General features: G+C 52.1%; 5 protein-coding genes across 5 annotated transcripts; 2 read left to right on the top strand and 3 right to left on the bottom strand.

Moving 5' to 3' along the window:
* Positions 1 to 435: 435 nt before the first annotated feature.
* Positions 436 to 3,954, bottom strand: HRG_01597 (reverse transcriptase (RNA-dependent DNA polymerase) domain-containing protein; the record flags this gene model as incomplete). Its single annotated transcript, XM_044860068.1, has 3 exons — positions 436 to 876; positions 943 to 964; positions 1,010 to 3,954. The coding sequence occupies 3 exons, from the start codon at positions 3,952 to 3,954 to the stop codon at positions 436 to 438; spliced, it is 3,408 nt and encodes a 1,135-aa protein (XP_044723701.1).
* Positions 3,955 to 8,635: 4,681 nt separating this feature from the next.
* HRG_01596 (proteinrelated to integral membrane protein pth11) lies at positions 8,636 to 9,976 on the top strand (the record flags this gene model as incomplete). The annotated part of the gene is made up of 4 exons (XM_044860067.1): positions 8,636 to 8,857; positions 8,924 to 9,432; positions 9,492 to 9,541; positions 9,603 to 9,976. 4 exons carry the CDS (start codon positions 8,636 to 8,638, stop codon positions 9,974 to 9,976), a joined length of 1,155 nt encoding a protein of 384 aa, XP_044723700.1.
* Positions 9,977 to 11,626: 1,650 nt separating this feature from the next.
* HRG_01595 (integrase core domain-containing protein) lies at positions 11,627 to 14,551 on the bottom strand (the record flags this gene model as incomplete). The annotated part of the gene is made up of 4 exons (XM_044860066.1): positions 11,627 to 11,764; positions 11,855 to 12,932; positions 13,005 to 13,274; positions 13,479 to 14,551. The coding sequence occupies 4 exons, from the start codon at positions 14,549 to 14,551 to the stop codon at positions 11,627 to 11,629; spliced, it is 2,559 nt and encodes an 852-aa protein (XP_044723699.1).
* Positions 14,552 to 15,451: 900 nt separating this feature from the next.
* On the top strand, positions 15,452 to 17,282 carry HRG_01594 (DDE superfamily endonuclease domain-containing protein; the record flags this gene model as incomplete). Its single annotated transcript, XM_044860065.1, has 5 exons — positions 15,452 to 15,622; positions 15,668 to 15,711; positions 15,828 to 16,509; positions 16,586 to 16,806; positions 16,889 to 17,282. The coding sequence occupies 5 exons, from the start codon at positions 15,452 to 15,454 to the stop codon at positions 17,280 to 17,282; spliced, it is 1,512 nt and encodes a 503-aa protein (XP_044723698.1).
* An 8,677-nt stretch (positions 17,283 to 25,959) lies between these two features.
* HRG_01593 (short chain dehydrogenase domain-containing protein) lies at positions 25,960 to 26,749 on the bottom strand (the record flags this gene model as incomplete). The annotated part of the gene is made up of 3 exons (XM_044860064.1): positions 25,960 to 25,980; positions 26,075 to 26,331; positions 26,401 to 26,749. 3 exons carry the CDS (start codon positions 26,747 to 26,749, stop codon positions 25,960 to 25,962), a joined length of 627 nt encoding a protein of 208 aa, XP_044723697.1.
* Positions 26,750 to 27,857: the final 1,108 nt, after the last annotated feature.

The raw sequence follows: 27,857 nt of genomic DNA, 5'->3' as shown, positions 1-27,857 counted from the left end.
CGCCGCGAAGTCTGCGTCAGTGTAGCCTTGGATCGGCTGCAGTGGTCCCTCTAAGACTAGCACATAGTCAATGGTGCCCTTAAGATATCTCATGATGCGTTTCACAGCTGTCTGGTGCTGAGACGTTGGGTTGGCAAGGTGTCTGCAGCAGGCGCCAACGGAGAAGCAGATATCGCTCCTAGTGCCGAGCATCGCATACATCAGTGAGCCTACCCTCTTGGCATAGGCGGCCTGGTCCTTGGGAGGGCGTGCCAGTCCTCTGCGGGTGGTTGGAGCTGATCTGCGGCCATAGGGGTGTCCGTTGGGTTGCAGTCTGACATGTTGTAGGTCCCAGGATCTTTTCAATGTAGGCTCGCTGGGACAGTTCGATCCGACGCCTGGCCCTATCTCTAGTGACTTTAATGCCTAGGTAATGGGAGCAGGGACCTAGGTCAGTCATCTGGAAGCGTTTGCTGAGGGCATCCTTGATCCGTTGGACCTCCGAGGACAGGCTCCAGTGAGAAGTAGGTCGTCGACGTAGATTGCAATGATGCTCTTGCCACGGACGAAGACGCTGACGTCTGCCGCAATGGGCCTGTAGCCTAGTGTCTCAAGAAACTTGGTGATGGTGTGGAACCAGATGCGAGGCGCCTGCTTGAGCCCATAGATGGCCTTCTTGAGCCTGCAGACGCGGCCAGTGCCGTCTTCGAAGCCCTCTGGCTGCTCGAGGTAGACTTCTTCGTCGATGTCCCCGTAGAGGAAAGCGGTCTTGACATCCATTTGCTCGATCTCTAGGTCTTCAGCGGCGGCTATGGCGAAAATTGTTCTGTAGCTTTCTGGCCTGACCACTGAGGCGAAGGTTTCGCTATAGTCGATGCCTTCCTGTTGCTCGTAGCCCTTTGCAACGAATCTGGCCTTATGGCGGACGATTTGGCCGTCGGTCCCTCTTTTCAGCCTATAAACCCACTTCCCTCGTAGGGCCTTCCTGCCTGGCGGGAGGTCAGTGAGCTCCCAGGTCTTGTTGACCTGCAGGGACTGGATTTCGTCCGCCATAGCGGCGTGCCAGTTCTTGGCGCTATCTGACTGCATGGCCTGTTTGAAGGCAAGGGGCTCGTGGTCTTCCCATTGCTGTGAGATGGCCATAGCCATTGCGAAGGCGTGATCGAAATTATAGCCATAGCGCAGAGGGGGAACTCTTTGTCTGGTGGACCTTCTGACCGACGGCCTGATCGGATCAGCAGCGGCATGGATAGTTGAGTAAACAGATGGTTCGGGGCTTGTCTCTTCCAGCAGGTCGAGCAGGGCACTGTCGTCCGACTCGTCTCTATGGGACACTATGTTGTCTTCAGAGCTGTCAGACAGGTCTCGCGTGGAATCTGAGGTTTGGCTATCTTCAGGCTCGGGCGAGAGCGCTGTGGAAGTTGCTGGTGTGTAGAGAGACGCGGTGTCGGCTGTTGTATTGTTGCCGTTGCGAAGTGTCCGAGGCGGACATTCGGCTTGCTGGCCTTCCTCCCGGATCAGCTGGCCAAGGCTTTGGCCAGTCTTGGGCCTCTTGGGCTGTCTTTCAGAGACCGTAGGCTTGGCGACGTGTTCGACAAAGATGACGTTGGGAGACACGAAGACCCTGTTGCTGCTATCAAGCAGGATGTAGTTACAGTGCCCTTGGTACCCCAGCATTCTGCACGGGATACCCTTAGGCTGCAGCTTCCTGCGTTTGGCTGCTGGCAGTAGTGCCCAGCCTTTTGATCCGATGACTCGAAGATGGGTAACATCAGGTTTTTCGCCGTGCCAGGCTTCGTACGGTGTGGTAGGTAACTTGGCTGTAGGAGACAAGTTGCGGACGTAGGTGATGCTCTGGAGTACGTAGGGCCACCATTTGCGCTCGAGGCCGGACCGAATTAGCGTAGGGTTGAGCTTCTCGCTTAGGACCCTATGGAAGACCTCAATGGCCCCGTTTTGCTGGTGCTGTTCCGTGGCGGCGTAGATGACTTCGATCGCCTTGTCGGTGCAGAAGGCATCTAGCAGCGTGGAGCGATTTTCACCTCCTAGGTCCATCCGCACGTAGAGGCATCGCCTGGTAGGCGTCTCATGCTTCTGAAGGAACGCCTGGAAGATCGGGAAGAGGCTGTCTTTGGTGGCCACGCTAAAGGTCCATCCGTACTGAGTGTAGTCGTCTAGGATGGCCACCCAGTATCTGCTGCCGTCGTATCCAGTGTCCGGAAACGGCCCACAGATGTCAATATGCAGACTTTCTAGCGGCCAGGTTCCCTTTCGAATAGAGTGCCTATGAGATCCTTCCTTGATCTTGCCAATAGCGCAGGCCTCGCACGGGTCTTGTGGCGATTGGGGTCGCAGACCAGTGGACATCCCTTGCAGCCTCTTGATGTTGCGCTCGCTGAGGTGGGCCAGTCTCTCGTGCCAGATGCGTAGGTTGGGATCTTGGACCTGCGAGGTGACGAGGGCAGCTGGGTCGCTGCTGACGACAGAAAGGTTGCTATGACGCCTGATTTCATCAGTAGCTTCGTTCCAGAAGGTCAGGTCAGGATCCCGAGTACGCAGGCTAGCCAGTGCGGCGTTGATGTCTCTGTTTGGCTCGTCAATCACGTAGACACCATTAGCCACAGTGGCCGTCAGCACAATCTGGCCGCCTTTAACGATGGCAGCGTGCTCGCCATTGCCAAGGATCCAGCACCCCTGCTTGCCGAGAGCTGTGACGGACACCAGGTTGACGCCTGCGTCAGGGGCACAGAGGGCGTCTTGGAAGGTCAGCATGTGGTCTTTCCCACAGACCTTCACTGGCAGGTCATAGCTGCCGGCGCCCATGGGCAGGAATTGGGCTCCCTTGGCCCCTGCGTAGGGAAGACCAGTGTACGGAGCAAGGGGCCCGAATTTGCCTCGGCGGCAGAAGATGTGCTGTGAGGCGCCTGTGTCGAGGATGTGGATCTGTGAAAGCAGCGTGTGCTGAGCGGCCAGTGCTGCCGGATCCAGATCATCACGCACTCCCACTGGATTGGCAGCACCAGGAGGGGCGAGGTGTATCGTGCATGGGAAGGTGAAACGGGGCATAGCGAGGTTGGCAAGAGCCTGTGACTGCGACTGTGGTTGGTCATTGGCTTGACCTTGCAAGTAGGCTAGGGCGGTCTGGATATCTGTGATGGAAGGTGTAGTGGAAGATGTAGTGGGCTCCTGCCTGCCGCGATGATCCTGTTTCTTTTTGAGTCTCTCTGCATGTCTCTTGTCGAAGTCGGCCTTGAGCTCTGGATGGACTCTAAAGCACTTATCCACGGTGTGTCCTTTCCTTTTGCAGTGGGTGCAGACGGGCACGTCTCTGTCTCTCCGAGTCATGGCAAGAGCTTGACCGGCGGTGGCGCCTCGTTGCTTCTGGCTCTGTTCTTCGTGTTCAGCAGCGGCGATGGCTTCTTCGAAGGAGACTGCTGGTCTTTTGACCGCTCCAGCAAGGTCCCTCTTTGGCAGCAGGTTGTGTTGCTGATAGAATGCTGTGAGAAACACCTCGTAGGCTGGACCTAGCCCTGTGAGGAACTTGCTGATGAACTGGGGTTCCCCGATTTGACAAGAGACGTCGAGCTCTAGCAGCTCTGAGCGGGCTTGTCGGAGTTTTTCGGCGAAGTCCATGACATCAGTACAGACATCGAGAGTCAGGTCCATGTACTTCTTATCCAGCTCCTGGAAGCAAGCGCTGCCACTGGGCTTGTAGCGCGCCTCGATGGCTTGGAGGATCTGCGCGGCCGTTTCTAGGTGCTTGACATCCTCACGGGCTAGAAAGCTAAGTCGGTTGCAGAGGACTGCTTTAACCCTGGTCTGTCTGTCTAGCCAGATTTCAAGCCTATCTTCGAAGACGTTTTCTGACTCTTCGTCTCGCTGGGCTGGCTGGACGGCTTTCCTACCGCCCGGAAGAAGGTCTCCGTACCCTGCCACGGTTAGCAGGTCCCTGATCTCCCGTTCCAGGTGATCCATCCGGTTTGTGAAGACAGCTTGAGGATCCCAGTGACGCTGGACATCGAGAGGCTGCTGCCTGAGGAGTTGGACGTGCTCGTCGTTGCTGCTGAGGATGCTTTGCAGCACGTGCTTCTTGACCGTACGCTTGCTAGCTATAAGGAAGACGAAGTGTGTTGGGCTGGCAAAGGGCTCTGTGTCTTGTGGAGGAGGCGAGCGGGCTGCTGAGGACGATGCCTTTGCACTTGACACATCGCGGATCCTTGGATGGGACCATTTTCCCTTGGTTTCAGCCACTACCCTTTTCTTATGCACACCTTCAAATTTCAGCCCCTGCGAGATCAGTAGTGTTAGGAATTGTAGGAGGATTGGGTCAATGTGGCTCCTGGGTGTATTCGGCACAGTCGTAAAAGGGGGAGATTGTGTCGATTTCAGCTTCGTGATAGCAGATTCGATTTGTATGTATGTGCAGAGAGAGGTGACTGTCATGGTGCGCAGTGGAAGAGGCTCGAGAGCCTATAGGATCTTTGCGGTTATCGTGCTGCTGTGCTTGCTGTGTAGTTAGCTGTGTGATTAAGCTGTTTGGTCAAACTCATCTCTTTGCAGTTGGCCTCCCGGGCTCATAACCTGTTGAAGGCTGTGTAGCGGATGAAGTGTTCATTGAAGGTTAAAGAAATCTGTGAGTAAATACAGAGAAATGCCACCTTAATATATCACTTCCAAGCTAGTGTCAGAGGCTCCTCAGAGAGCCTTTCAGGGGTTCAGGGTTTCTGATGACCCACTTCAACACATCCTTACCCCCCCTTTTGCTCACCCCCTTTTGCTCTGCAAAAATGTTGCCGCTCCATACAAATTGGACCAACTTCACTTACTAGGTCCAGGAGGGGGATGAGGGACGAATTTTAGTCTCCCCTAGTAGGCCCTATGGGAAGTATCCTCCGGGCGAAATAAATCCATACCACACCGTACAGTGATCGGAATGGTCCGGTATGAGTTGGTATTGGTATGGTAAATACCGCCAAGACCTGGTATGGTTTGACAAAAACTTGATACCATGGTATTACCGGTATACCGGATCAATACCAGTAACGCTAAAAATAAGCTCAGGTGAGAGGCTCACTGCGGAGAATGACCAGGCAGAATCCGAGCGGCGATGATTCCAGTGTCATCTGTAGGGCTTATTGACCAGTTTTCTGCCAGTTTATCTACTCCATTCAATCATGAATACCATCATCCTCACAATATCGACCTGGCTACCTTGGTCAGGTCGATCCGGCACCGAACGGATGCTTTTCGTCTTTGCTGCCGGGTAGCTATCCCAGGAAGGCACGAAGGTAAGGCTAGTGTTAGTGCGTATTAGAAAGTACTTCTCATTGCACCCAGTTTTATGAGTTCTTCCATGTAGGACGGAGCATGACCTAACGTATCACTGGCCAGACTTGTCAATCGCGTCGTCGGAGGGACAGGAAAAGCTTAAATGATCCTTTCAGGGACAGGAAAGCTTAAATGATCCTTTCAATCGAATTACTTCCGTGATGTTGGAGCCCGAAAATTTTTACGTTAGGCTAGTTGGACGATGGACCAAGATCGAATGATCGAAAGCCACCATAGTGACCATACCTTAACTGGTGTATGTCATGATCATGGAATCTCCAGCGCCAACCTCGCCATCTTCGTTTACGACAAGTTCAGCATCAATCCGCTCCAGATCTCCTGCATCGTGTCCCGCGCCACACTTTTCCGCTACGACGCCATCGTCTAATTCTGTCCGTTATCCTGAGCCTCCGGACGAATTCGTACAAGACCATGTCACGTACCTGCGTCGCGCGACGACGACGAAGAAGGCAGCTCGTCTCGGCTCGTCGCATGTGTGGAAGTACGGTCTTCATTACATCCGAGACAGTGACAAGAAAGAGGTATACTACTGTCACGAATGTGCGATCGGAAAGTATAAGCAAGAGTTATTTGTGATCAATGGCACGTCGGGAGTGAGAAATCATCTCGAACAGAGGCACCAGATTGATCCACAAAGCGGCCTGAGGAAACGCGGTGCGACACGGGCGTCTGTATTGGAGCAACAGAAAGCGCAGCTGCTAGTAGCAATTTTTCTGGAAAGATACCGTTGAGAGGTTCAAAGAGCTTTTGATTCGTTGGGTTGTGTACTGCCATATTGCTTTCTTCCAGTTGGAGAACCAGTACTTCCGAGAGCTACTCTTCTTTCTGAACCCTGCTCTACTTAATCACCTCCCAAAGGCTGCGAAAACAATTCGAGGTTGGGTTATGGATGCCTTCCTGTCGAAGAAGCAACAGCTGAAAGAGGACCTCCAGCGGTCGCGGAGTAGAATCTCCATCTCCTTCGACCTCTGGACCTCGCCAAACCCGTACGCAATCCTGGGTGTCGTCGCCATGTGGATTGACGCCACCGGCAAGCGACGAAGTACCGTCCTGGGCATGCGACGCGTTCATGGCGAGCACAGTGGCGAGAATCTTGGGTCGACCGTTCTCGAATTATTGACGGAATATGACATTGGCGGAGATCAGATTGGATACTTCATGCTGGACAATGCTTCATCCAATGATACCGCTGTTGAGTTTATACTCAAGGAGCTCTGCCCATGGATGAAGCCGCAACAGCGTCGCCATCGCCGACTGCGCTGCTTGGGTCACATTGTCAACCTCTGCTGCCAGGCGTTTCTCATGGGTCGAAATTGTGAGAAGCATTTGGCGAAGCTTGAAAAGCACCACCAGCGCGGAGATTACGTGAAGGTAGAGGAGCTGTGGAAGAAGTTTGGATGTTTAGGCCGGCTCCATAACCTTGTGCGGTACATCCGGCTTACTCCTCAAAGGCGGGAGGAGTTTGCAGCAATTATTATCGGCGGCCATCTCTCCGAATTCGATGGGCTCGAGCTTATCCAGAACAACTCCACACGCTGGAATTCGTGGTTTCATTCGATCACACGAGCGTTAAATGTTCGAGAACGTTTGGAAATCTTCTCAGCTCGTCATGTACCAGGGAGAGGGTCTCAAGGGATTTCGAACTTCAAACTAGATGGACAGCACTGGTTCGAGCTTGAAAAGATCGAGCTCGCACTTAAAGACTTCTTCGCGGCAACTATGCTTGCTGAAGGAAACAAGACATCCCTCGCTGACTGGTTTTCGACTTTGGACTGTCTTCTCCGCGAGATCAACGAGACGAAGGATCACTACCATGACATTCACGAGGAAGACGACGACAACTTCACGTGGAGGTATCTCCAAGGCTGTGCAGATGCTGCGTGGTCAAAGTGCGAGGAGTATTACAGCAACCGACAACGGAATTGGCAACATCGATTTCCTGAAGATACTGATCTTCCGCCAGCGTATTACGCAGCTCAAGTACTCAATCCGTATCGAAAGTGGGCATGGTTCAGGCAAGAATGGGTTCTTCAGGGCGACGAAGGAAGACAGAAGTGGTATGAAAGCGCACAGCTGGCGGTGAAGCAGCTCTGGGAGACAGAGTATAAGGAAAGTACCCTGTTGAGGCGCTACCACCTCCAGTCAGGAAGGACAAGGACCCAGACCCAGCATTCGATCGGCAGAGGGAACATAAGCGCATTCGCATAGACGGCCCGGCTGCTGCCACCGATCTGTATGAGCAGTATATTTCGACCGACCGGCTGCATAACGAGGAGGCAAGTTGCGATGAGGCCATCGCCTATTGGCTATCCCGTTATGACTCGCAAAGAGACCTCGCCCGCTTCGCTCTGGATCTATTTGCGGTTTCCCCAATGTCAGATGAGTGCGAACGGCTGTTTAGTAGCGCAAAGCTTGGTATAGTTGATCGTCGAGGTAGGCTTAAGGCAGATATCATAGAGGCTTGTGAGTGTCTACGTGCCTGGTATGGGAAGCCTCGGGCTGAGGATAGCGAAGATAGCGGGGATAGCGAGAATGAAAGCGAATAAGCGATCAAGTTGACAGCTAGTAGCCAATACATTTCCCTATTTTTGCAACCCGCCTCATTCTGAGCGGTCTTGGCGGTATTACTGGTATTACCGGTAAGCCATACCGGTAAGGATATCAGCAGGTGGTATGGTATGGTATAGAGGTCATACCATACCATACCGGACCATTCCGATCACTGCCGTACACATCAGCCAAGCAATAGAAGACCCCGGATCTAAAAGAGGCGCAGGCATGAGTCAACCCGACAGATAGCTGCGAGATGGGCCAAGCGGATGAAGAGGCTGAAGCAGACTCTGGAGTCTCCAAACGATGGGACTCGAATCACTCGATCGCGACGACCGCCCTACACAGCGATTCCCCCGCTGGCCCTCCGAGAAGCGTCGAAGCCTTCGACAGCCGGCAGGGCTCAAGTCCGGTTGAGCATATTGCGCCTGGTTGGCAGTAGTGCGGCGAAGGTGAAACAGTGTCTGCCCTTGAGCGCCGGCTTGACTCGCTCCTCACTCTTTTGGCCGGGAAATTGCGGCGCGGAAAGACTGCCTCTGGCACAAAGTTTCTAGAAGCTGGGATGATGCGAGTAATGACAGGCGGCTCATGGCCGAGGCCGACACTTCAGGAGTGGCAAAGAATAGGTAATCCAGTCTCACGCCCTCCGCGCTCACGCCAGGCAGCCCATGTCGACTTTTCAACATCTTCATAGTCCTCGGCTTCCCGGCTCTCTCTCGCCGGCAGACTGGAAGTATCGTGATGCAACTGAGCCAAAATGGGCGACCCCCGAGTTGAAGAAGCCATAGCTTCCGGCCGTTTGCCGCCGCGAGTCACCCGCGAGGAACTTGAAATGAGCCAAGACGTGGCGGGCATCGTCAGCATCTCTGTCGTCACAGCCCTGGCCACCTTGGTCGTCATCTGCAGACTGCTCTCGCGGAGGTTCATCATCAAGCGCTTCGGCTTCGGCCTAGACGACGGAATAGCGCTGGCGTCGCTGGCGAGCCGCCCCTGATGGAGGAGCCGTGGCAAGGACTGGCCAGCCGCTGACTCCCTTCCCGCACAGGTCGTCTTTATTCCCTTTGCGGCCCTTTGTATAGAACTCATCAACCTGGGCACCGGAAGAAGCATCGCCTTTGTCCGTTTCGCCATCGACGACGCCACGTGGGTGAGACAGCAGATTTTCGACTCGATTGCGCACTTGGTCTACGCCACTGCCCTCGTCCTCTGCCGCATATCGGGCCTCGCCTTCTACTACCGTATCTGCGCGCTGCACAAGGGGTTTCTCGTCGCCATCCGGATAATATTCGCCGTCTTGGTTATCGGTTACCTGGCGCAGATCTGCCTCATCATTTTCCACTGCAAGCCCGTCAACATGCTTTGGGCGCCCACCTCATTCGAGGACGAGACCAGGTTCGAATGCTTGGAGTGGGATGAGATATACGGCGCTATCTCAGGCATCTCACTGGCCTGCGACCTGCTGCTCTTTGGCCTCCCCGTGGCCATGCTCAAGATCTTGGAGATGCCGCGGAAGCAAAAGGTTCAACTGGCCTGCATCCTCTTGCCAGGCATTGCGTAAGTATTGGGTACACCGGCAACTACCAAGGCGACGCGACTCTAACCGCATAATGCAGCGTCGTTGGCATCTCCGTCAGTCGAATTGTCTTCGTGATTGGCTTTGCCTGTGAGTAAGCCCGTACCGCCTGGGTCCAACTATTTACTGACGTGTTGCAAACAAAACCAAGACCAAACTCCCGATACTTTTGATTTTGCCTTTCTAAGGTTGCTCGTCGTCGAAGTCTCCGAGATCGGCGCGACGCTCATTGCCCTGTCGATCCCGGGCGTCAAGCCCATGGTGGACAAGTTTATCCTCCGAAAGGACATTTGCTCCAAGTTTGGTGGATCCAGGACGGTCAGGACCTGCTCCAACAGGGGCAGCATCGGGTCCCAGAGCTCAAGCCTGAGCGTCTTGAAGGGCCGCTCGCATTCCAGCGTCTTCGACGACGACAGCACCGCGCAACACGGAGCGGCCGTGTGCCGGGGCGAGCTGAACGAAGACGTCAAGCAGGAGGGCATTCAAGTGACGGTGGACATCTATGTCGAAGGCGCACAAAGCTAGTTCGAGGAAAGGCACCCGAACTTCATATAGTTGTGACGGTACAAGTGCACGAACAAGGTCGGGTGCGACTTGGGTAAAGTGATTGTCTACGAAGAGAGAAGGAGGTTCCTAAGGAAGACTCTGACTTTCGCTATTTACATGAATCAAAGTGAGACATTTCATAAAGTATGAAAGTCACATGATCGTTCCCTCACATGGGCCTCCTTACTCCATCGCTTCTGATTCTTCCACGTCTTGCTGAGCCTGTAGGCGAGCATTTTGCACTTCTTGTTTCGTGGGTCTGGGTTTGTTTTTGCTGTGCTTCTCGAAGTCTCTGATGGCGATGTGAGCGTTGACGACGTTCTGTAGTGGTTCCCATGTTGCCTGCTCAAGGTCGAAGCCTCTCCATAGTATATGGTACTGGAAGCCTTTCTGTTTTGTGCGTTTCGAGTCCAGTATTGCTTCAATCGCCCAGAGTTTCTCCCCTTTGCATCTAGCGTTATTGGTGGGGCGGTGTGTTGTATTGGCCGGGGAGCGGGTCGTTTGGTGACGGTCGTAGGAGGTTGGCGTGGAATGAATTGTGAATTGAGTCTAATTCATGTGGCAACTTCAGTTGGTAGGAGTGAGGGTTGAGCACGCGCTCGATTCGAAAAGGGCCAATGAACTTATGATCTAGTTTGGGGATGGGTCTGGCCGAATCGATGTTGCGTGTGCTAAGTAGCACCATGTCTCCAACTCGGTACGCTGGCGCCGGTGATCTATTTGCGTTGGCGAACTGTTCTTGTGAGGCTTGAGCTGAGAGCAGGTTTGTCCGAAGTAGACCAGTGATTTCTTGCATCTTGGCGACAAATTCGTTCCCCTCGTTGCAGCGTTCTGCCAGGTCTTTGGATGCCGCGAGTGGTATTGCGCGAGGGGGACCAAAGCTCATTCGGGGGTGGTAGCCTGTGTTCGCAAAAAATGGAGACATTCCCGTTGAATCGCTAACAACGTTACGGGCTGCGAATTCGGCCAATGGGAGCCACTCGTCCCAGTCGTCCTGAGCAAAGCTAACATACTGGCGAAGGTATTGTTCGAGAAATGAGTTAGCGTTTTCCGTCTGGCCGTCAGTTTCGGGGTGATATGCTGTGGAGAGGCTGATATTGATCTGTAGGCGGTGGCAAACCGCTTTCCAGAATTCCGAGACAAACAGTGGTCCTCTATCAGATACGATTGAATCCGGTAGTCCATGGAGTTTCCAGACATCTCGTACGAAGAGCGTTGCCAAGTCATGTGCTTTCATGTCGGTCTTGCAAGGCGTGAAATGTCTGTCCTTTGACAGCCTATCGACTACCACCATGATTGCGTCGAATCCACGAGCTGTGCGCTGAATTGGGCCAATGAAGTCAACGGACAAGTCCCTCCATCTTTGCAAGGGAATTGGGAGCGGTTTCAACGTCCCCTGGTACCGTAACCGGGAGGTCTTGTTCCTCAGGCATCCGTGGCAATTGCGTGTGAATTGTTTCGTATCGGCGCTAAGCCTTGGCCACCAATAAGAGCGTGAAATGAGTTCGTATAGCTTGTTTTTCCCGGGGTGGCCTGATTCGACGCTGTCGTGGGCGAGTTGAGTGAGAAGGGTCCGTAGTTCGCCTGCGGGTACGTATAGCCTCTCTCGGAAATATAATCGGCCTTCGTTTAACCTCGAGAGGGCGGCTCCTGCGCGAACGCAGTGCTTGAATCAACGAGTCCATTTCCAGGATCTCGTGATAAAGGCTTGTTCCACACATGGCTGGCTTGTTGGATCGACGCCGCGAGCAGGGCGACTGGGGGAGTCTGTGGAGGCGTTGGCAGCAGCTCGAAGCATGCTGTTGTGTATTGTCCATCGCTCTTCCCGCTGGCTGGCTTTCTTTCAAGCTCTTCCACCTGCTCGTCGTTGGCATCGTCGTTGAGCTCAAAGAGCCGCTCGTCTGGGGCCTGTGTAGATGTGAGCGAAGGGATTTCTTCTTCTTCAGGCAGGGTGATTTGTCTTAGGGCTTCTGCGAGCTCTTCGAGGTCTGCGTCTTTGACATCTTGCGCTAGCGTCTGGAATGTTCCATCAAACAGCTGCCTTTCATCGAAAATCACGTCTCTCGTCGAGATCACCTTGTTCTCTGTGGGAACCCAGACTCTGTACACGTTCGAAGACGTATAGCCGACTAGGTAGCCGATCCAGGCTCGTGGGTTGAGCTTCTTCAAGCGCTCTGCTTTCTTTTGTGCGGTTGTAGTCATCGCGAAGGCTTTGCAGCCATACGCGCGGAGATGCTCTAGCGGAGGCTTCTTGCCTGTGACGTTCTCGTAGGGAGATTTCCATTTCTGGCCGCTCTTTGGCGTGCGGTTGTTGAGGTAGACCGCGGCTCTGTAGATCTCTCTCCACAGTTGAGTAGGCAGTTCTCCTCCCATCGCGCGGGCTTTGTCTTTGATCACACCCCCCGAGCGCTCGGCTCCTCCGTTCTGCGCTTGCGTGTAGGGAGCTGAGGGCTCGACCTTAAGAAGCTTCTGCAAGAGGAAGTTTGTGACTGCCGGCTTCTGGGAGGTTAGCTCATTATCACACTCAATCACCTTAACGGAGAACCCATATTGGTGTCGGAGGTAATCAATGGCATGGCCTAAAGAGGCGTTGATCGTCTCTGCTCTGCGGTCTTGAAGGTAGTAGTCCCAAGCGAAGCCTGTGGCCCTGTCAGTGATCAACATCATCGAATCGTAGCCTAGTTGGTCAGGCTCGAGATCGTGGAAGTCGACTGCCAGGCGCTCGCCTGGTGGCGGCGTTTCTCGTGGCTCCCTTCGAATTTGTCGTTTCAATTTGGCCGTGCCGCAGTCATCACATCCTGTGGTGGTGATGCCTTTGATGCGGACGCCTCTTGAGCAGTTGACAAGGTGCTCCAGGGTTCTTGGACCTGGATGCCCAAGGCGGAGATGCCAGAGCTCTGCGGTCGCGGTCTGTGGGTGGCGTTTGGTGATGGAGCTGAATTTGTTGCGTCGGGCGAAGAACGCTCTCCTTGACACATCGTAAGGAATGTGCTCCAGCACGAATTGCCCATGCTCTTCTTGGACGAAGGCGAGGATGCGTCTATCAGCTGCTCGAAGGCATGATCGCTGGCCGGGGGATTCGTCCCACCAAACGCCCTGCCTTTTTAGGTGTTTGTAGGAGATGAGGTTGCATGCAAAGCTTTCACAGTAGGCGGCATCGGTTAAACGCAGCAGACGAGGTCCTTGAGGGCCCTCGACTTCCACGTCCACGTCGCCATAGCCTTGGATTGGCACCTTGCTTTCTCCTGCCCAAAGGAAGTCTCCAGGGGTTGCTCTTCTAAAGTGGGTGAAGCGAAATCTCGTTGAAGATGTCGATGGTGGACCCAGAGTCAAGCAGGGCGGAGTGGCATAGAGGGTAGTTATCAACGGCAAAGCTGCCTTTGTGTCCGCTCGAGCGATGAAGAAAGAAGCTAGAGAGCACTTTCCCATCGCTCTTAGGAGTCAGTCCTGATCCTCATGCTTCTCTCCGTCTCTGCGTTGCTCTTGTCGCTTCCCCTTTGCTCTTTTGATCTCTTCTGCGATGGACTCGTCTTTGAGGTTTTTCTTGATTATGTCCGAGGGCTTCCACCACTCGGCAGCTCTATCCGGGAAGATTCCCCAGCAAAAGTTAAGGCGGTGGCCGGGCTGTTCGCACAAACGACAGTATTTTTCTCCCTTGTCGTCTGTGGTCTTCGACCTGGGCCTCTTGCCACCTCTTCCTCGCTGGTGGTTTCCACGGGCGTTGAAGGTCGGACCAAAAGCTCCTCGTTTAATGATAGAGGGGCCCGAATTGTTGTAAATATACGCGAGGAAGAGGTCCTTTAGCTTGTGGATTGTGAAATTAGGTTGGTCTTGGGGATTCGTGATGGTAATCGTGTCGACCCAATGGGGGAAATGTGGTCTGACGGCCCTGAGGAAGCCTCGTAGCCAGATTTCCTCGTTAAGAGCCTCGGGGAGTCCTCCCTCGAGCCCCTCGTTAATAGCTTTAATCCATATGTCGGACCAATTGGTCCAGTTGCGAGGCGGCTTTGCGGTCGGGGTAATAGCCTTCTCGTATTTCTGATGAAGGGTTCTCCTCACCTCCTTCTCGGACCCTTTTGCATTACTGTTCAGAAGCTCGTACCACTGCTTTAAGGACTGGTTCGCCTTGCAGCATGTTCTGTGGTATGTCTTGCATATAGTCTTGGCGACCCAGCTGCGTAGGTCTCGAATGCCTTCCTGTTGCTGCCCGAACAGGCGTAGATCTGACTGATAGATCGTGTATTCGAATTGCTTCTCTCGAAGGCGACGATCTCTCTCGGCCACAGAAGCTGGCCTCGTAGTAGAAGCGAAAACGGTAGCTGATGCCGTTTCCGTTGAGGTAGTGGCGGCAGATGCAGCGGGACCTTCTTCGGCGGCATTCAGAGTCGGAGGGGGTTCAAGGGCCACCCTCTCAGGCCTCTTCATGAGATCCTTCTTGCCGTCGATCCAATCCCAGAGCTCCCGGTCGATGGCTTTCGCCACGAAGTTGCTCTGCCAGTTGATCCAGTCGTACGGAGTGTCGAGGAAGACCTCCGAGTCTTCTTTATGGGACATTGCCAGAGTTCGTGTCGAGTTCGGCTTGTATTCGGGCTCTTCTCGAGTCGATCTCGAGTGGCTATCGGGTCGCTTCCGTATGGAGGGAGCGGTCGTGTTTTTCTGTTGTTGTGGTTGTAGGCTTGAAATGCCTCTTCCGTGGCTCTTTTTGGCTGGAAAGAGACTGAGACTCTTAATTGTCAGAACCGAAGGTTCTAGGTGATCCTGAATAGGAAATGCACAGTTGTGATGCAGTAGAACAATCGTATGTAGGAGTGCAGGCCGATTAGGCTTGCAGAGATGTGTGTATTGTGTGTGTTCTTCTCCGGAGCGCGCCCGGGGCCCCTTTTTGGGGTCTCTCGGGCTCTATTCCAATGAGTCATCTGCTTATCTCCCTATCGCACGTGACCCCTGCTCCCGTTGTTCTGACACCATTCTTGGGCAGTTGAGATAACCCGACTGTCTCGAAACCAGTCTGCCGGCGAGCTCGAATGGTCGCCTGTAAAGCTATATTTAACTTCTTCTTCACGTCAGAGACTAAAGAGGAGCCCCAGAAGTCGAATCTAATGTGTATTCCGAATGATAACTTAAGGGATTTCCCGGTGATCTGCCGGATCGGGCGATTCGCCGGATTCACCGCCAGTTCACGTCTCCACTTCAATCCTGAATTTCTCCACCACCATGGCCCCGATTGATGAAGCGCTTGAGTTTCTGAAGCTGTGTGACACTGTTAACTATGCCAAGACTGCGCGTCAGTTCAATTGCGACGAGACTACCCTGCGACGGCGACACCAAGGCAAACAGAGGTCAAGACGGGATGCCGACAGTTTGTATAAGTCACGTCTCTCAAAACAGCAAGAAAGGGATCTTGTTGCGTATATTCGCAAGCTTTCATCACGTGGGATTCCGCCTACGCTGCCGATGATCAAAAGTTTTGCCCAGGATATCGCCAAAATTGAGGTCGGAAAGGACTGGCCGTATAGCTTCGTCCGACGTAACAGCGATGAGCTCGGTTGCACTTGGTTCGACGGTTTTGATATCGCAAGAAAGAGAGCAGACAATGCTTCTAGATACAGAGCCTACTATGAGCTTGTAAGTAGGTGCCCAAGTCCATCCCTTCATTGCTGATCGTACAAGATTGGCGAGAAAATCGAGAAATACGACATCCTGCCTTGCAACACGTATAATGTGGACGAAAGGGCTTTCTCCTCGGCGTCATCAATCGTACCAAGAGAGTATTCTCTGTTCGTGCCAAGAAGCAAGGAAAATTGATCGGTGCTGCGCAGGATGGCAACAGATCATGGATCACGTTCCTGGCATGTGTCTGTCAAGACCTGACCGCGCTACCCCCGTTTCTCATCTACCAAGGCAAGCCAGGGCAAGTTCAGGACTCCTGGCTCACGGAGTTTGATCCGGAGCACCAAGCGGCGTTTTTCACAACCTCAGAAACGGGTTGGACGAACCATGAACTTGGAAAGGAATGGCTCATTGGTGTTTTCGACCGGTTCACGAAAGAAAAGGCGCGAAACGGCCGGGATTACCGCCTCCTGATTACCGACGGACACTCTAGTCATGTCAATATGGACTTCCTGGAGTGGTGTGACCAGCATCGGATAATCGTTGCCGTGTTTCCGCCGCATTCCACGCACAGGCTGCAGCCCCTTGATGTGTCCCTTTGGCCCTCTTTCGACCGCATACACCAACCAGCTCATCCAGTGGACTGCAAAGACACAGGGACTCATCGGGCTATCGAAACGCGAGTTCTGGTCGTTATTTTGGAACGCATTCGGGTCATCTTTCTCGGCGGAGAACATCGCAAGTGGTTGAAACGGACCGGACTCCTCCCATTTGACCCTGAAGTCGTTTTGTCGCAGATCGCGGAGAAAACAGAAGATGAGTCTGAGTCTGGCGACAGCTCCGTTGACTCGCTCGCCCTGCAGCAGCCCACTGCTCGGGATTTGCGCCGACTTGTCGACAAGGTAGTCGATGGATCCTCAAAAACGCTAGCCGAGACAGTCGGAAGCTCAAAGTACTCTCGAAAGTCTCCAATCTCAGAACGAATTGCTTCGATATGAGAATCAGGGACTTCGGGAGACTATCTTTCACGAAAAGCAGCGCAGAATGCGCGGTAAAGCTCTGAAGGATTACCTTTTCGATCGTGTAGATCCTAACTCGGCGCAGGTATTTAGCCCTGCAAAAGTGGCCCAAGCGCGCTTGAAGAAAGCAGCCATGGAGACTCAGAAGCAAGAAGAGGCCTTGGAGAAAGAACGACAAAGGTTTGAGCGACAGCAAAGGCGGCAAACCTCAAAGTTCTCGCTCTGGAGAAGAGAAGGCAGCGGGAGGCAAAACTGAGCAAAGACGTCAGGCAAAGGAAGCCAGACAACAAGAGCGGGAGAAAAACAGGCAGATACGGAAAGAGCTCAAGCGAAAGAACCAGAAAAAAATGTCGGAAATGGGATCCGGACCCTCTGTTGCTCCACAGACTCGCGAGAAGAGTCCGGGCGTTCGAGACGAGATTGTCGTCGCCATTTCGGCTCCACCAGAACCGACGACAGCTCCGGAACACTCAAAATCGCCAAACATTAAGTTGCGTAAAGATCCAAAGCCGGCATTGACCACTTCCTCACGTCCCAAAAAGCCATCATTGGCTGTCGAGCGCGACCAGGAGATGGTAGTCGCAATGCGGGGACTTGCGCGATCGGGACGCCACAGGAAGCGGCCACGGTGGCTTGATGACTGCGAAGTAGATTGAATGGAATTGCTAGGCATCTTTCTTGCTTCTGCTTTAATGTGAGATTGTTTCATATTATTTTCGTGGAGTTTCACTCAAATCTTCACCGGAATGCAAGGGAACCAAAATCCGGCGAATCATCCGATCCGGCAGATCACCGGGAAATCCCTTATGGATTGCACACCTTTCCATATATGGAAAACCACCCTGATAGAGGGACTTTTCGTAGTAGATTCTCAAATGATCTGATAGTCCGTTTTATTCATGTGATGATTGCTCTGCTCCCGGTTGCCCTATTCCCGTCCAAACAGCCCCTTTTGTATCCCTCCAAGCTTCTCCCAAGTTGATATCCCGTTTTCAGGTAACTTATAGTATACCGTAATAGGCAGTCACACTAGCCTGCAGGCAGCAGCTGCTCTTAGTCTCTCTACTCATGTATATAAGAGAGATATGTCTTTCATTTAGATAAAAACCAAGAGTCTTTCGTTGCCCGATTCACAGGGGATCTTCTTCCCGATCGTTGCTCAGTCACTCACACTGTCCGTGCATCCTGTTGTGTGACAAGTTCAAATGATAGACTTTTGGTGGGGATTTTTTCAATTGCGCTACCCAAAGGGGGGTGTTACCCAAAGGGGGGTGGGGTATGGTACCTAGAGAGACCTAGAGACGTCAACTCGTTCATACCTTCTTCTCGACAATTATCGGATACCAAATCAAGTAGAGATCGGGAATCGAAAAACCCCGATCAATCAAGTAAAACAAGATGGAAGACCTTAGATGCCGACAACCTCAAACACAGCCAACCACCTTTGAAACCAAATATCTTCGGAACGGGATGACTTACAAGGTCAGGAATTTCACCTCTGTATTTGTCATTCAATATGGTTCAATATGGTACTGGGTACAAGTGTATATGTCACTTAGTTCTTCAATCCGAAATTGTCTATATAAGGAGGAGTCGCCCCTCTATCGTCCAGCTTTAGAATGATCACTTCCAACACATTCAAGCAATACAAAAATTCGAAAAAATTCCTGCCTTAATACTTTGAAGCCTTGGCTCCAAGACACCTTCTTTTTCAGCAAAGAAAAATAGGCACATAACCATAAATTTGACACAGGCGTCTATTTTTCATACACACACCATCGGGACCACACTACTGGCCGCCGATCAAATTCCATATCGGTGATGCGGTCCCTACGCCCCCTCCTAGCCGTGGTTGTCTTGGCGCTCTCGCATGTCGACCCGGGTCTCTGCGGCGTGTGGGGCGGGCTGAAGCGGCCGACCATATGCCCAACGGGCGGCGGGACAGGTGGTCGCGTGAGAGTTGGTCCCGAGCGTAAGAAGTATTGGATCAAGTGGATGAAAGAGAATTCCCGTCACACCGTGATCCACCCGTGGTACCTGAAGAAGAGATGTTGTACACGGCGTGGGCCCAAGGTGTGCATACCCTGTTGTCCGGCGAATCCCGGGCCACATGGGCAGACGTAAGCGTGTCGAGAAGAAGGTCCGAACGAGTTGAGGTCTCTAGGTCTCTCTAGGTAATACAGCTTGAAACCAGGTAAGAAGGGAAGTCTGCAGACTGTTGTTTCTTCTTCCTAGACCACTGAGGGGTCCGGAGGATCTCCTATTCGAACGGGGACCCTTTGAGGAGTCCGGCATAACTATTACTGGCTCGGGGACCTCGAGAGACTGAACTATCGATTTCATAGCTAGAAGAGCTATTCGATCGGGGAGATGGAGCTGATGTTGCTGACGTAGATGACTTACGTGGCCTTCAGTAAGTGGCAAGAAGTGCCCTCTTCCTGATAGAATGTATACTATACCTGAAAACGGGATATCAACTTGGGAGAAGCTTGGAGGATATAAAGGGGCTGCTTGAACGGGGAGAGAGCAATCAACACATGCATTCTCGCATACCATCTGATCATATGATACTCGACCTTCGAAAAGTCCCTTTATCCACTTCTATGCCCACTTTTGCTCTCTCCTTCGCGAGAGAAAGGATCATTTAAGCTTTTCCTGCCCCTCCGACGACGCGATTGACAAGTCCGGCCAGTGATACGTTAGGTCGTGCTCCGTCCCACATAAAAGAACTCATAAAACTTGGTGTAATTAGAAGTACCTTCTAACACACACTAACACTGGCCTTACCTTCGTGCCTTCCCTGGGATAGCTACCCGGCAGCGAAGACGAAAAGCATCCGTTCGGTGCCGGATCGACCTGGCCAAGGTAGCCAGGTCAATATTGTGAGGATGATGGTTTCATGATTGAATGGAGTAGATAAACTGGCAGAAAACTGGTCAATAAGCCCTACAGATGACATTGGAATCATCGCCGCTCGGATTCCGCCTGGTCATTCTTCGCAGTGAGCCTCTCACCTGAGCTTATTTTTAGCGTTACTGGTATGATCCGGTATACCGGTAATACCATGGTATCAAGTTTTTGTCAAACCATACCAGGTCTTGGCGGTATTTACCATACCAATACCAACTCATACCGGACCATTCCGATCACTGCGATCGAGTGCCCCCCTGCCCCCTTCTCAACGCCAGCAATACCAATGAAACATTCCAAAATGCCTTTGTTGCTAACCCAGCCGGTCTCATGAAAGAAGTCTTCCTCGTATGCAATGCCGCATACAGTATGCAAGCAGTAATCGATTCACTACGTGCCTCGGCCACGACGACAAATACGGAAATGGAGGACCTCCAAACCCGCCTAGAAAACACGCTCATTACTAAAACTGATGGAGACGCAACGATCGCCCGTCTTATGGCTGAAAATGAAGCATACCTAAAAATCATTCAGTCAAAGGGAGCTTCACACCGCACACCAGAACACCCTGATCCTGAGGCCTTCACCGGAGAGGACCCACGCTTCTGCCGAATTTCCTCCAGCACCTCGAGTTGAAGCTCGAAATGAATAAAGATTGGTGGAACTCGGAACCTCAACGTATGGGATATGTCGTCTCATGCCTTAAAGGCAAAGCACATGACCAAGTCCGCTACAACATTAAAGATGGGGTGGTTCTCTTCGACGATGTCAATGCCATAAAAGCACCCTTCAGTCAGCCTTCGGGGATATTGACGCTAAAGCTACCGCCCAACTCAAAATCTTTGACATGAAACAAGGCCATAGATCCCTTACGACATTCCTCCCGAATGGTATGCCGTCGCCAAGCTCACCGACTGGGATAGTGGGGCGCTCATTGCTCACCTCCGACGTGCCCTCCACGACAACGTTATCTGGAGACTTTCTCACTAAGGGCAAAGATACACCTACCGAACTTAGTCAATTTATGGACCTTGTCCGTATCTGCGATAACGAATGCCGTCAAGTCAATGCCAATTACTTCAAGAAAAACACCGACAACTCAGCAAGTCACAAAGCAACCTTACAACCCTCCACCACGCCACAATCGACGACCTCTAACGGCGGGGGTTCAATGGATTTTAGCGTCATCACCCGGGGGGGCAAAAAAGTCGCCCCTGGTCGTAGACCCCCAAAGGAAGCAGAGAGAGCGGCACGCAGAGCCTATTGCACAACGCATGGACTCTGCCATTTGTGCAGCTCGGCAAACATCGTTCCCTCAATTGCGACACCGCACCATGGAGGACGGAAAAAGTGTAGTCTCCGACGGAAGTCGCCGCAGGAGACGCAAGAAAAAGGGCGATCTACTGCTCTCTTCTCTGGACACCAACCAAGCTCATTTGCTACTGCCTTGTAACCTAATCGAAGACAATTCCACTCCGATTAAAACCGAAGCAATGCTTGACTCAGGTGCCACCGGAAAGGGGTTTATAGACGAATCCTTCGCGCACACCAACAAACTCACGCTTTATGAATTACGAAACCGTCGCCGGCTGAACGTAGTCGATGGAAGACCCTCCTCGGCTGGCGACATCACTCATGTGGTGAAGCTCAACATGGACATCAAGGGACACAAGGAGAAGATGCTTTTTTACGTAACGAAGCTTGGGAAGTATAATGTCATACTTGAAAACCCTGGCTAACAGATCACAACCCAATCGTCAATTGGAGCACGAATGTGGTCACTTTCAACTCTGATCACTGCCGCAAATACTGCATGGAGAAAGGACAATACCAACTTCCTGTTTCTGGAGCTCCCTCTTTGTCAAGTTCTGCAACCACGACTATACTGCCACGCCCATCAATCCCCGAAGAGTCGGCGCAGCCGCATTCCACATGCTGACCAAAACCGCGACGTCGACGTATTCTCATTATCACTGTATGAGATCGACAAAGGCTGGCTGAACTTGGGGTCATCACAGAAGCCTCCACCTTCGTAGAACCTAAAACACGCCGACGGGTCCGATTCGACTCTGCACTCACAGACATGGACAAGATGAACCGAGAGCTCCAGCTACAGGACGGAATCACCTCCTTAACCCCAAGGACCAACAAACACAGGAACTCCGAGCTTCCCGGAAAATAGCAGCCGATATGTACCTTTCAGGGCATCACTCGAAGACATTCACAAAGCCCTCGAACCCAAGACTTTGATCGATCCTGCAACAAAAGTACCACAACACTACCATGAATTCTTGAAGGCATTCGACCAATCAGAGGCGGATAAACTCCCCCCACACCGAGACTGCGACCACGAAATTGAACTTCAACCTGGAACGACTCCACCACATGGACCTCTGTACGGGATGTCCCAAGACGAACTTCTCGTCCTCCGGAAATTCCTTCAGGAAAACCTTGACAAGGGTTTTATACGCGCTAGCACCTCACCGGCGGCCTCGCCGGTGTTATTTGCAAAGAAGCCAGGAGGGGCCTTCGTTTTTGCGTGGACTACCGAGCTCTTAACGCGATAACCATCAAGAACCGCTACCCGCTACCGTTAATCCAGGAGACACTTTCTCAGCTAAGCCAAGCCAAGTATTTCACCAAACTCGATGTCGTCGCAGCGTTCAATCGAATACGCATCAAGGAGGGTCAGGAGTGGATGACGGCGTTCAACACAAGATATGGTCTCTTCGAGAGCATGGTGATGCCTTTGGACTATCAAACGCCCCAGCTACCTTTCAAGCTCGAATCAACGAAGTCTTACGCCCATTCCTTGATAGATATTGCACAGCCTACATCGACGACATTCTCATCTACTCAGACGACCTCGCCACCCACAGACTCCACGTCAAATCAGTACTTCAAGCACTTGAAGCCGCAGGCCTACAACTTGACGTCAAGAAATGCGAATTTGAGACTACTGAAGTTAAATATCTGGGCATGATCATCTCAACCACTGGAGTACGGATGGACCCAGAGAAAGTCGACTGTCTCATCAACTGGGAGGCCCCTATCAACGTCAAAGATGTTCAAGCCTTCTTAGGATTCTCGAATTTCTACAGACGGTTCATCAAGGGATTTTCACGCATCGTACGACCACTTGTTGCCCTGACACGGAAACTAGTCAAATGGAACTGGACTTCATCGTGCCAAGAAGCATTCGATATGCTCAAAAATAGCTTCACTTCAGCGCCAATCCTCAGACACTTCGACCCCGCAAGAGAAGTGTTTGTCGAATGCGACGCATCCGATTTTGTCTCTTCGGGCATCCTCTCCCAGGAAGATGATCAGGAGTGCTACACCCAGTGGCTTTCATGTCCAAGAAGTACGACCCCGCTGAGTGCAATTACGAGATCTATGACAAAGAACTTTTGGCTATTGTACGCTGCTTCGAATGCTGGAGACCCGAACTCCAAGGCACGCACCACCAGATTACAGTCATCACTGACCATGCCAACCTTCGATATTTCATGACAACCAAGCAACTTTCAAGACGACAAGTCAGGTGGAGCGAATTCCTATCACAGTTCCAATTCGCTATCAAGTCAGTGCCTGGGAAAGAGAACGGAAAACCTGACTCACTCACACGAAGATCACAAGACTTGCCGAAAGATGAAAATGACGACCGCATCCAGTACCAACAACAGTCGCTGCTTAAGCCTTGCAACGTAGACTCCTCCGTACAAGAACAACTAAAGCTTGACCCGAGCTCTCAGAACTCTTTGCCAATCTCTCCTGGGAACAAGAAATTGCACTATGTCCCGCCATTCTTGACGAAATTCAGCCAGAACCAATCAACCACAGAATCACAAGACTTCTAGACAAGGGCTATGAGGAGGACGAATGGTGGATGAAAATCAGGGACGAGATGCTCAAACCCCATGGCACTCCTCACTCGAAGGAAGTTTCTCTATCGGAATGCATGATAAACGAAGGCCGATTATATTTCCGAGAGAGGCTATACGTACCCGCAGGCGAACTACGGACCCTTCTCACTCAACTCGCCCACGACAGCGTCGAATCAGGCCACCCCGGGAAAAACAAGCTATACGAACTCATTTCACGCTCTTATTGGTGGCCAAGGCTTAGCGCCGATACGAAACAATTCACACGCAATTGCCACGGATGCCTGAGGAACAAGACCTCCCGGTTACGGTACCAGGGGACGTTGAAACCGCTCCCAGTTCCCTTGCAAAGATGGAGGGACTTGTCCGTTGACTTCATTGGCCCAATTCAGCGCACAGCTCGTGGATTCAACGCAATCATGGTGGTAGTCGATAGGCTGTCAAAGGACAGACATTTCACGCCTTGCAAGACCGACATGAAAGCACATGACTTGGCAACGCTCTTCGTACGAGATGTCTGGAAACTCCATGGACTACCGGATTCAATCGTATCTGATAGAGGACCACTGTTTGTCTCGGAATTCTGGAAAGCGGTTTGCCACCGCCTACAGATCAATATCAGCCTCTCCACAGCATATCACCCCGAAACTGACGGCCAGACGGAAAACGCTAACTCATTTCTCGAACAATACCTTCGCCAGTATGTTAGCTTTGCTCAGGACGACTGGGACGAGTGGCTCCCATTGGCCGAATTCGCAGCCCGTAACGTTGTTAGCGATTCAACGGGAATGTCTCCATTTTTTGCGAACACAGGCTACCACCCCCGAATGAGCTTTGGTCCCCCTCGCGCAATACCACTCGCGGCATCCAAAGACCTGGCAGAACGCTGCAACGAGGGGAACGAATTTGTCGCCAAGATGCAAGAAATCACTGGTCTACTTCGGACAAACCTGCTCTCAGCTCAAGCCTCACAAGAACAGTTCGCCAACGCAAATAGATCACCGGCGCCAGCGTACCGAGTTGGAGACATGGTGCTACTTAGCACACGCAACATCGATTCGGCCAGACCCATCCCCAAACTAGATCATAAGTTCATTGGCCCTTTTCGAATCGAGCGCGTGCTCAACCTCACTCCTACCAACTGAAGTTGCCACATGAATTAGACTCAATTCACAATTCATTCCACGCCAACCTCCTACGACCGTCACCAAACGACCCGCTCCCGGCCAATACAACACACCGCCCCACCAATAACGCTAGATGCAAAGGGGAGAAACTCTGGGCGATTGAAGCAATACTGGACTCGAAACGCACAAAACAGAAAGGCTTCCAGTACCATATACTATGGAGAGGCTTCGACCTTGAGCAGGCAACATGGGAACCACTACAGAACGTCGTCAACGCTCACATCGCCATCAGAGACTTCGAGAAGCACAGCAAAAACAAACCGAGACCCACGAAACAAGAAGTGCAAAATGCTCGCCTACAGGCTCAGCAAGACGTGGAAGAATCAGAAGCGATGGAGTAAGGGAGGCCCATGTGTGAGGGAACGATCATGTGACTTTCATACTTTATGAAATGTCTCACTTTGATTCATGTAAATAGCGAAAGTCAGAGTCTTCCTTAGGAACCTCCTTCTCTCTTCGTAGACAATCACTTTACCCAAGTCGCACCCGACCTTGTTCGTGCACTTGTACCGTCACATTTAGGATACTCGTCGCAGTCGCTCAGCTAGTTGTCAACACACTCAGTTGAGACCGTTACAACTTTGTTGTTTGGGTGCATCGATCCGACATGCTAACTCAACTGCTTCATCAACTGCAACGGGACTTCTTTGCAGCTTCTGAGGATCCCGAAATTCGCAAGCAACAACCTGTCGACGTTGTTCTTGACAACGACACCAGGTGGCTATTCCAGTACTATATGATCAAGCGACTGCTTCGCTTACTTGAAATACAATGGATTGTCAACTTACTTGACTTACTTGATATGCTTGACTTGATACTTGAATTGGGGTCAGCGCTGAGAAAAGGGCCATGAGTATGACGACGATTTCCATGACATTCCTCGACGGCCGGACTGACTGTCTCAGCCGGCGCATCAGCAACGCCTGAAGTCCTGGCTGGCTGTCTCAGCAGGGGCATCAGAAATTCAGAATGCAGGGAACCTCTAGAGGTCCTACGGGCGGCTTCGCAGCAGACCTGATTACATACTTTCAACCGCTTCTCCTGACCCTCGGCGACTATCTACAAGACTTTGCCAGTTATTTGTTTGATCTCACCAAGGACATGTGCCCAAAGCCTCTCCTCGACACCATCCTCCTTCGCTTGAGCAAGGCGCTTTTCGACACTATGAGACACCTTCTCGCAATTGTCGTTGATGTTATAACTGCCGCTCCCTGGCTTTCCATCAGTGCCTGCGGACATGGGGACATGCTCCGAAAGAGGAATCCCGGCAGCGTCGCCAGTCGCGGGTGGAAATGCGGCACTGGTAGCACAGTATAACTGCAGCACTGATGACTCCTCCGGAGAGCGATATTTTAGAAACAAGGGCCCAAGTACTGCGAACGCCATGCGGGCCAGGACCATGAGCCCCTTGGCGTCTTTGCCAAATCCAGTCCTCACGCCTCCCGGAAAATTGTGAATAAAGCTCACATCGGGGGCCTTCCTGGCCAGCACGTTGTGCGCCATGGTGATCATGGCCGCTAAATGTCCACGAGACTTCATGGGCTGTTTGGTTACATATTCAGACCAATAGTTTTCGTCAAAGTGGCCTTCGTAGCCAGCTGCGAAGACGGAAACAACTCTCTTGAGCCCTGAGGCTTTTTGAAGAGCGGGCAGGAGGCCGAGCACAAAGAGAATGCGGGAGGTGAATGGGAGCACGTAAGCCCGGGAAAGCCCTTCCGACGTCTCTGTTACAAAGAGGTGTCAGCCATAATGCCGTGAATGTGCTCGAAGCAAGCTTCCCATGCGAGACTCACTCTCTACTCCCAGACCTCCTTGGGTCTGAAACAAGAGGTTGATGCACTTTTCTTTGGATAGAATTTGCTCGCATACAGGAAGGACATTTTTCAGAAGACTGACATCGGACTGAATGAAGATGTACTGTCCATCCGGGTTGAGCTTGGTGCATTCGGAAATAATGCGGTTCGCCGCGTCTTGGGACCGGCCAGCGAGATATATTCTGGGGTTCTTGGCATTCTGAGCGAAGTTCTTGAGGGTATATTCACCTATGCCGCTGGTACCACCGACAAAGACTGCTACCATTCCAATTGGAAGACTGGTGGCGATCTTGGCATTGGAAGCTTCGGCAGCTGATAGGGTGACCATGGCGAGATTGAAAGAGGGACAAGGAGAGTGACTGAAATTATAATATCCGGTTAAAATCTGGAAGAGGCTCAGGGCGGTTCTACCTCGAACCTTTGTAAGCTTTTTACACACTGGGTTGTCTTATGAGGAGTTCGTCTCAGCAAGCTGAGAGTGCGGGCAGAAGGATAAGGGCAGGCACAATTGAGTCCAAAGGATGATGCATGTTTTCTATATATCTGTGCGACATTGAGGGGGTATTTATACGGGGCAATTGATATGCGCGCCTAACCACTTTGCTACGGATGCCGTGTTAAGTTACTGCATCGATACCCGACTCAAGTCCCTGTGTGTGACCTGCCTCTTTCACTAGGGTTTATAAGTGCGTGGATTTGACCGTCGGTCTGCTCCCTCTGACAGTTCGCTATAAGTGACTTTGGTTAGCGTCATTTACGGTGCCCCGCTGACGGTTTTTGCCATTCGCGGCCGGATGGGCTGCGAGACCCAATTAAACCTAATGAAGGTTACAGCCACATTAGCTAGCCTAAAGGTATCATTTTCGCGAGAGTCACAGGACTTTCGGGACGTGATTGCGACTAAACAGAGAGTGAAGAACGGGGGGGGGATTAATGCCTTGAGGAACGAAAGGCCTTCTAACGCGCCGCCGGTGTCGCGAAGCCTGCGCCTGCCTGTACCATATGCGTCAATTAACGTGTACGCCTATAACAGCAGGTGACTCTCTTTTTCGTGATAGTTATGAGCCCGGGAGGGGTGGCTAACCACCCCTGGAACTTCCGGTAACTGCACACGATGACTACCTAGGAGGCCTCAATGCCCCGTGACTGTGGAGCTGTCACGGGGATTGGCCGACGTTGAGGCCCCCCTGTAGTGGATCCACTGTCAACCCACTCCGCTCGAACATACTAAAATTAAAGTTTAGTGCCATTTGTACGGAGTAGAGTTTGTTAGCGTTCTTACAGCTGGCTGACAGTTTTTGCCACTTACAGTCGAATATGCTACAAGACCCACTTTAAGTTACAGCTATATTAAGGTACCTGTTGGCAGGGCTCGAGCATGAGACAAACAGGGAACTGCGTTCAACCGGTGTGTCGTAATATGCTATGAGGATTGT

This window comes from Hirsutella rhossiliensis, assembly GCF_020360975.1.
Source record: "Hirsutella rhossiliensis strain HR02 chromosome Unknown scaffold00002, whole genome shotgun sequence".
NCBI classification, from domain to species: domain Eukaryota; kingdom Fungi; phylum Ascomycota; class Sordariomycetes; order Hypocreales; family Ophiocordycipitaceae; genus Hirsutella; species Hirsutella rhossiliensis.
This window is presented reverse-complemented; position numbering and strand designations above follow the sequence as displayed.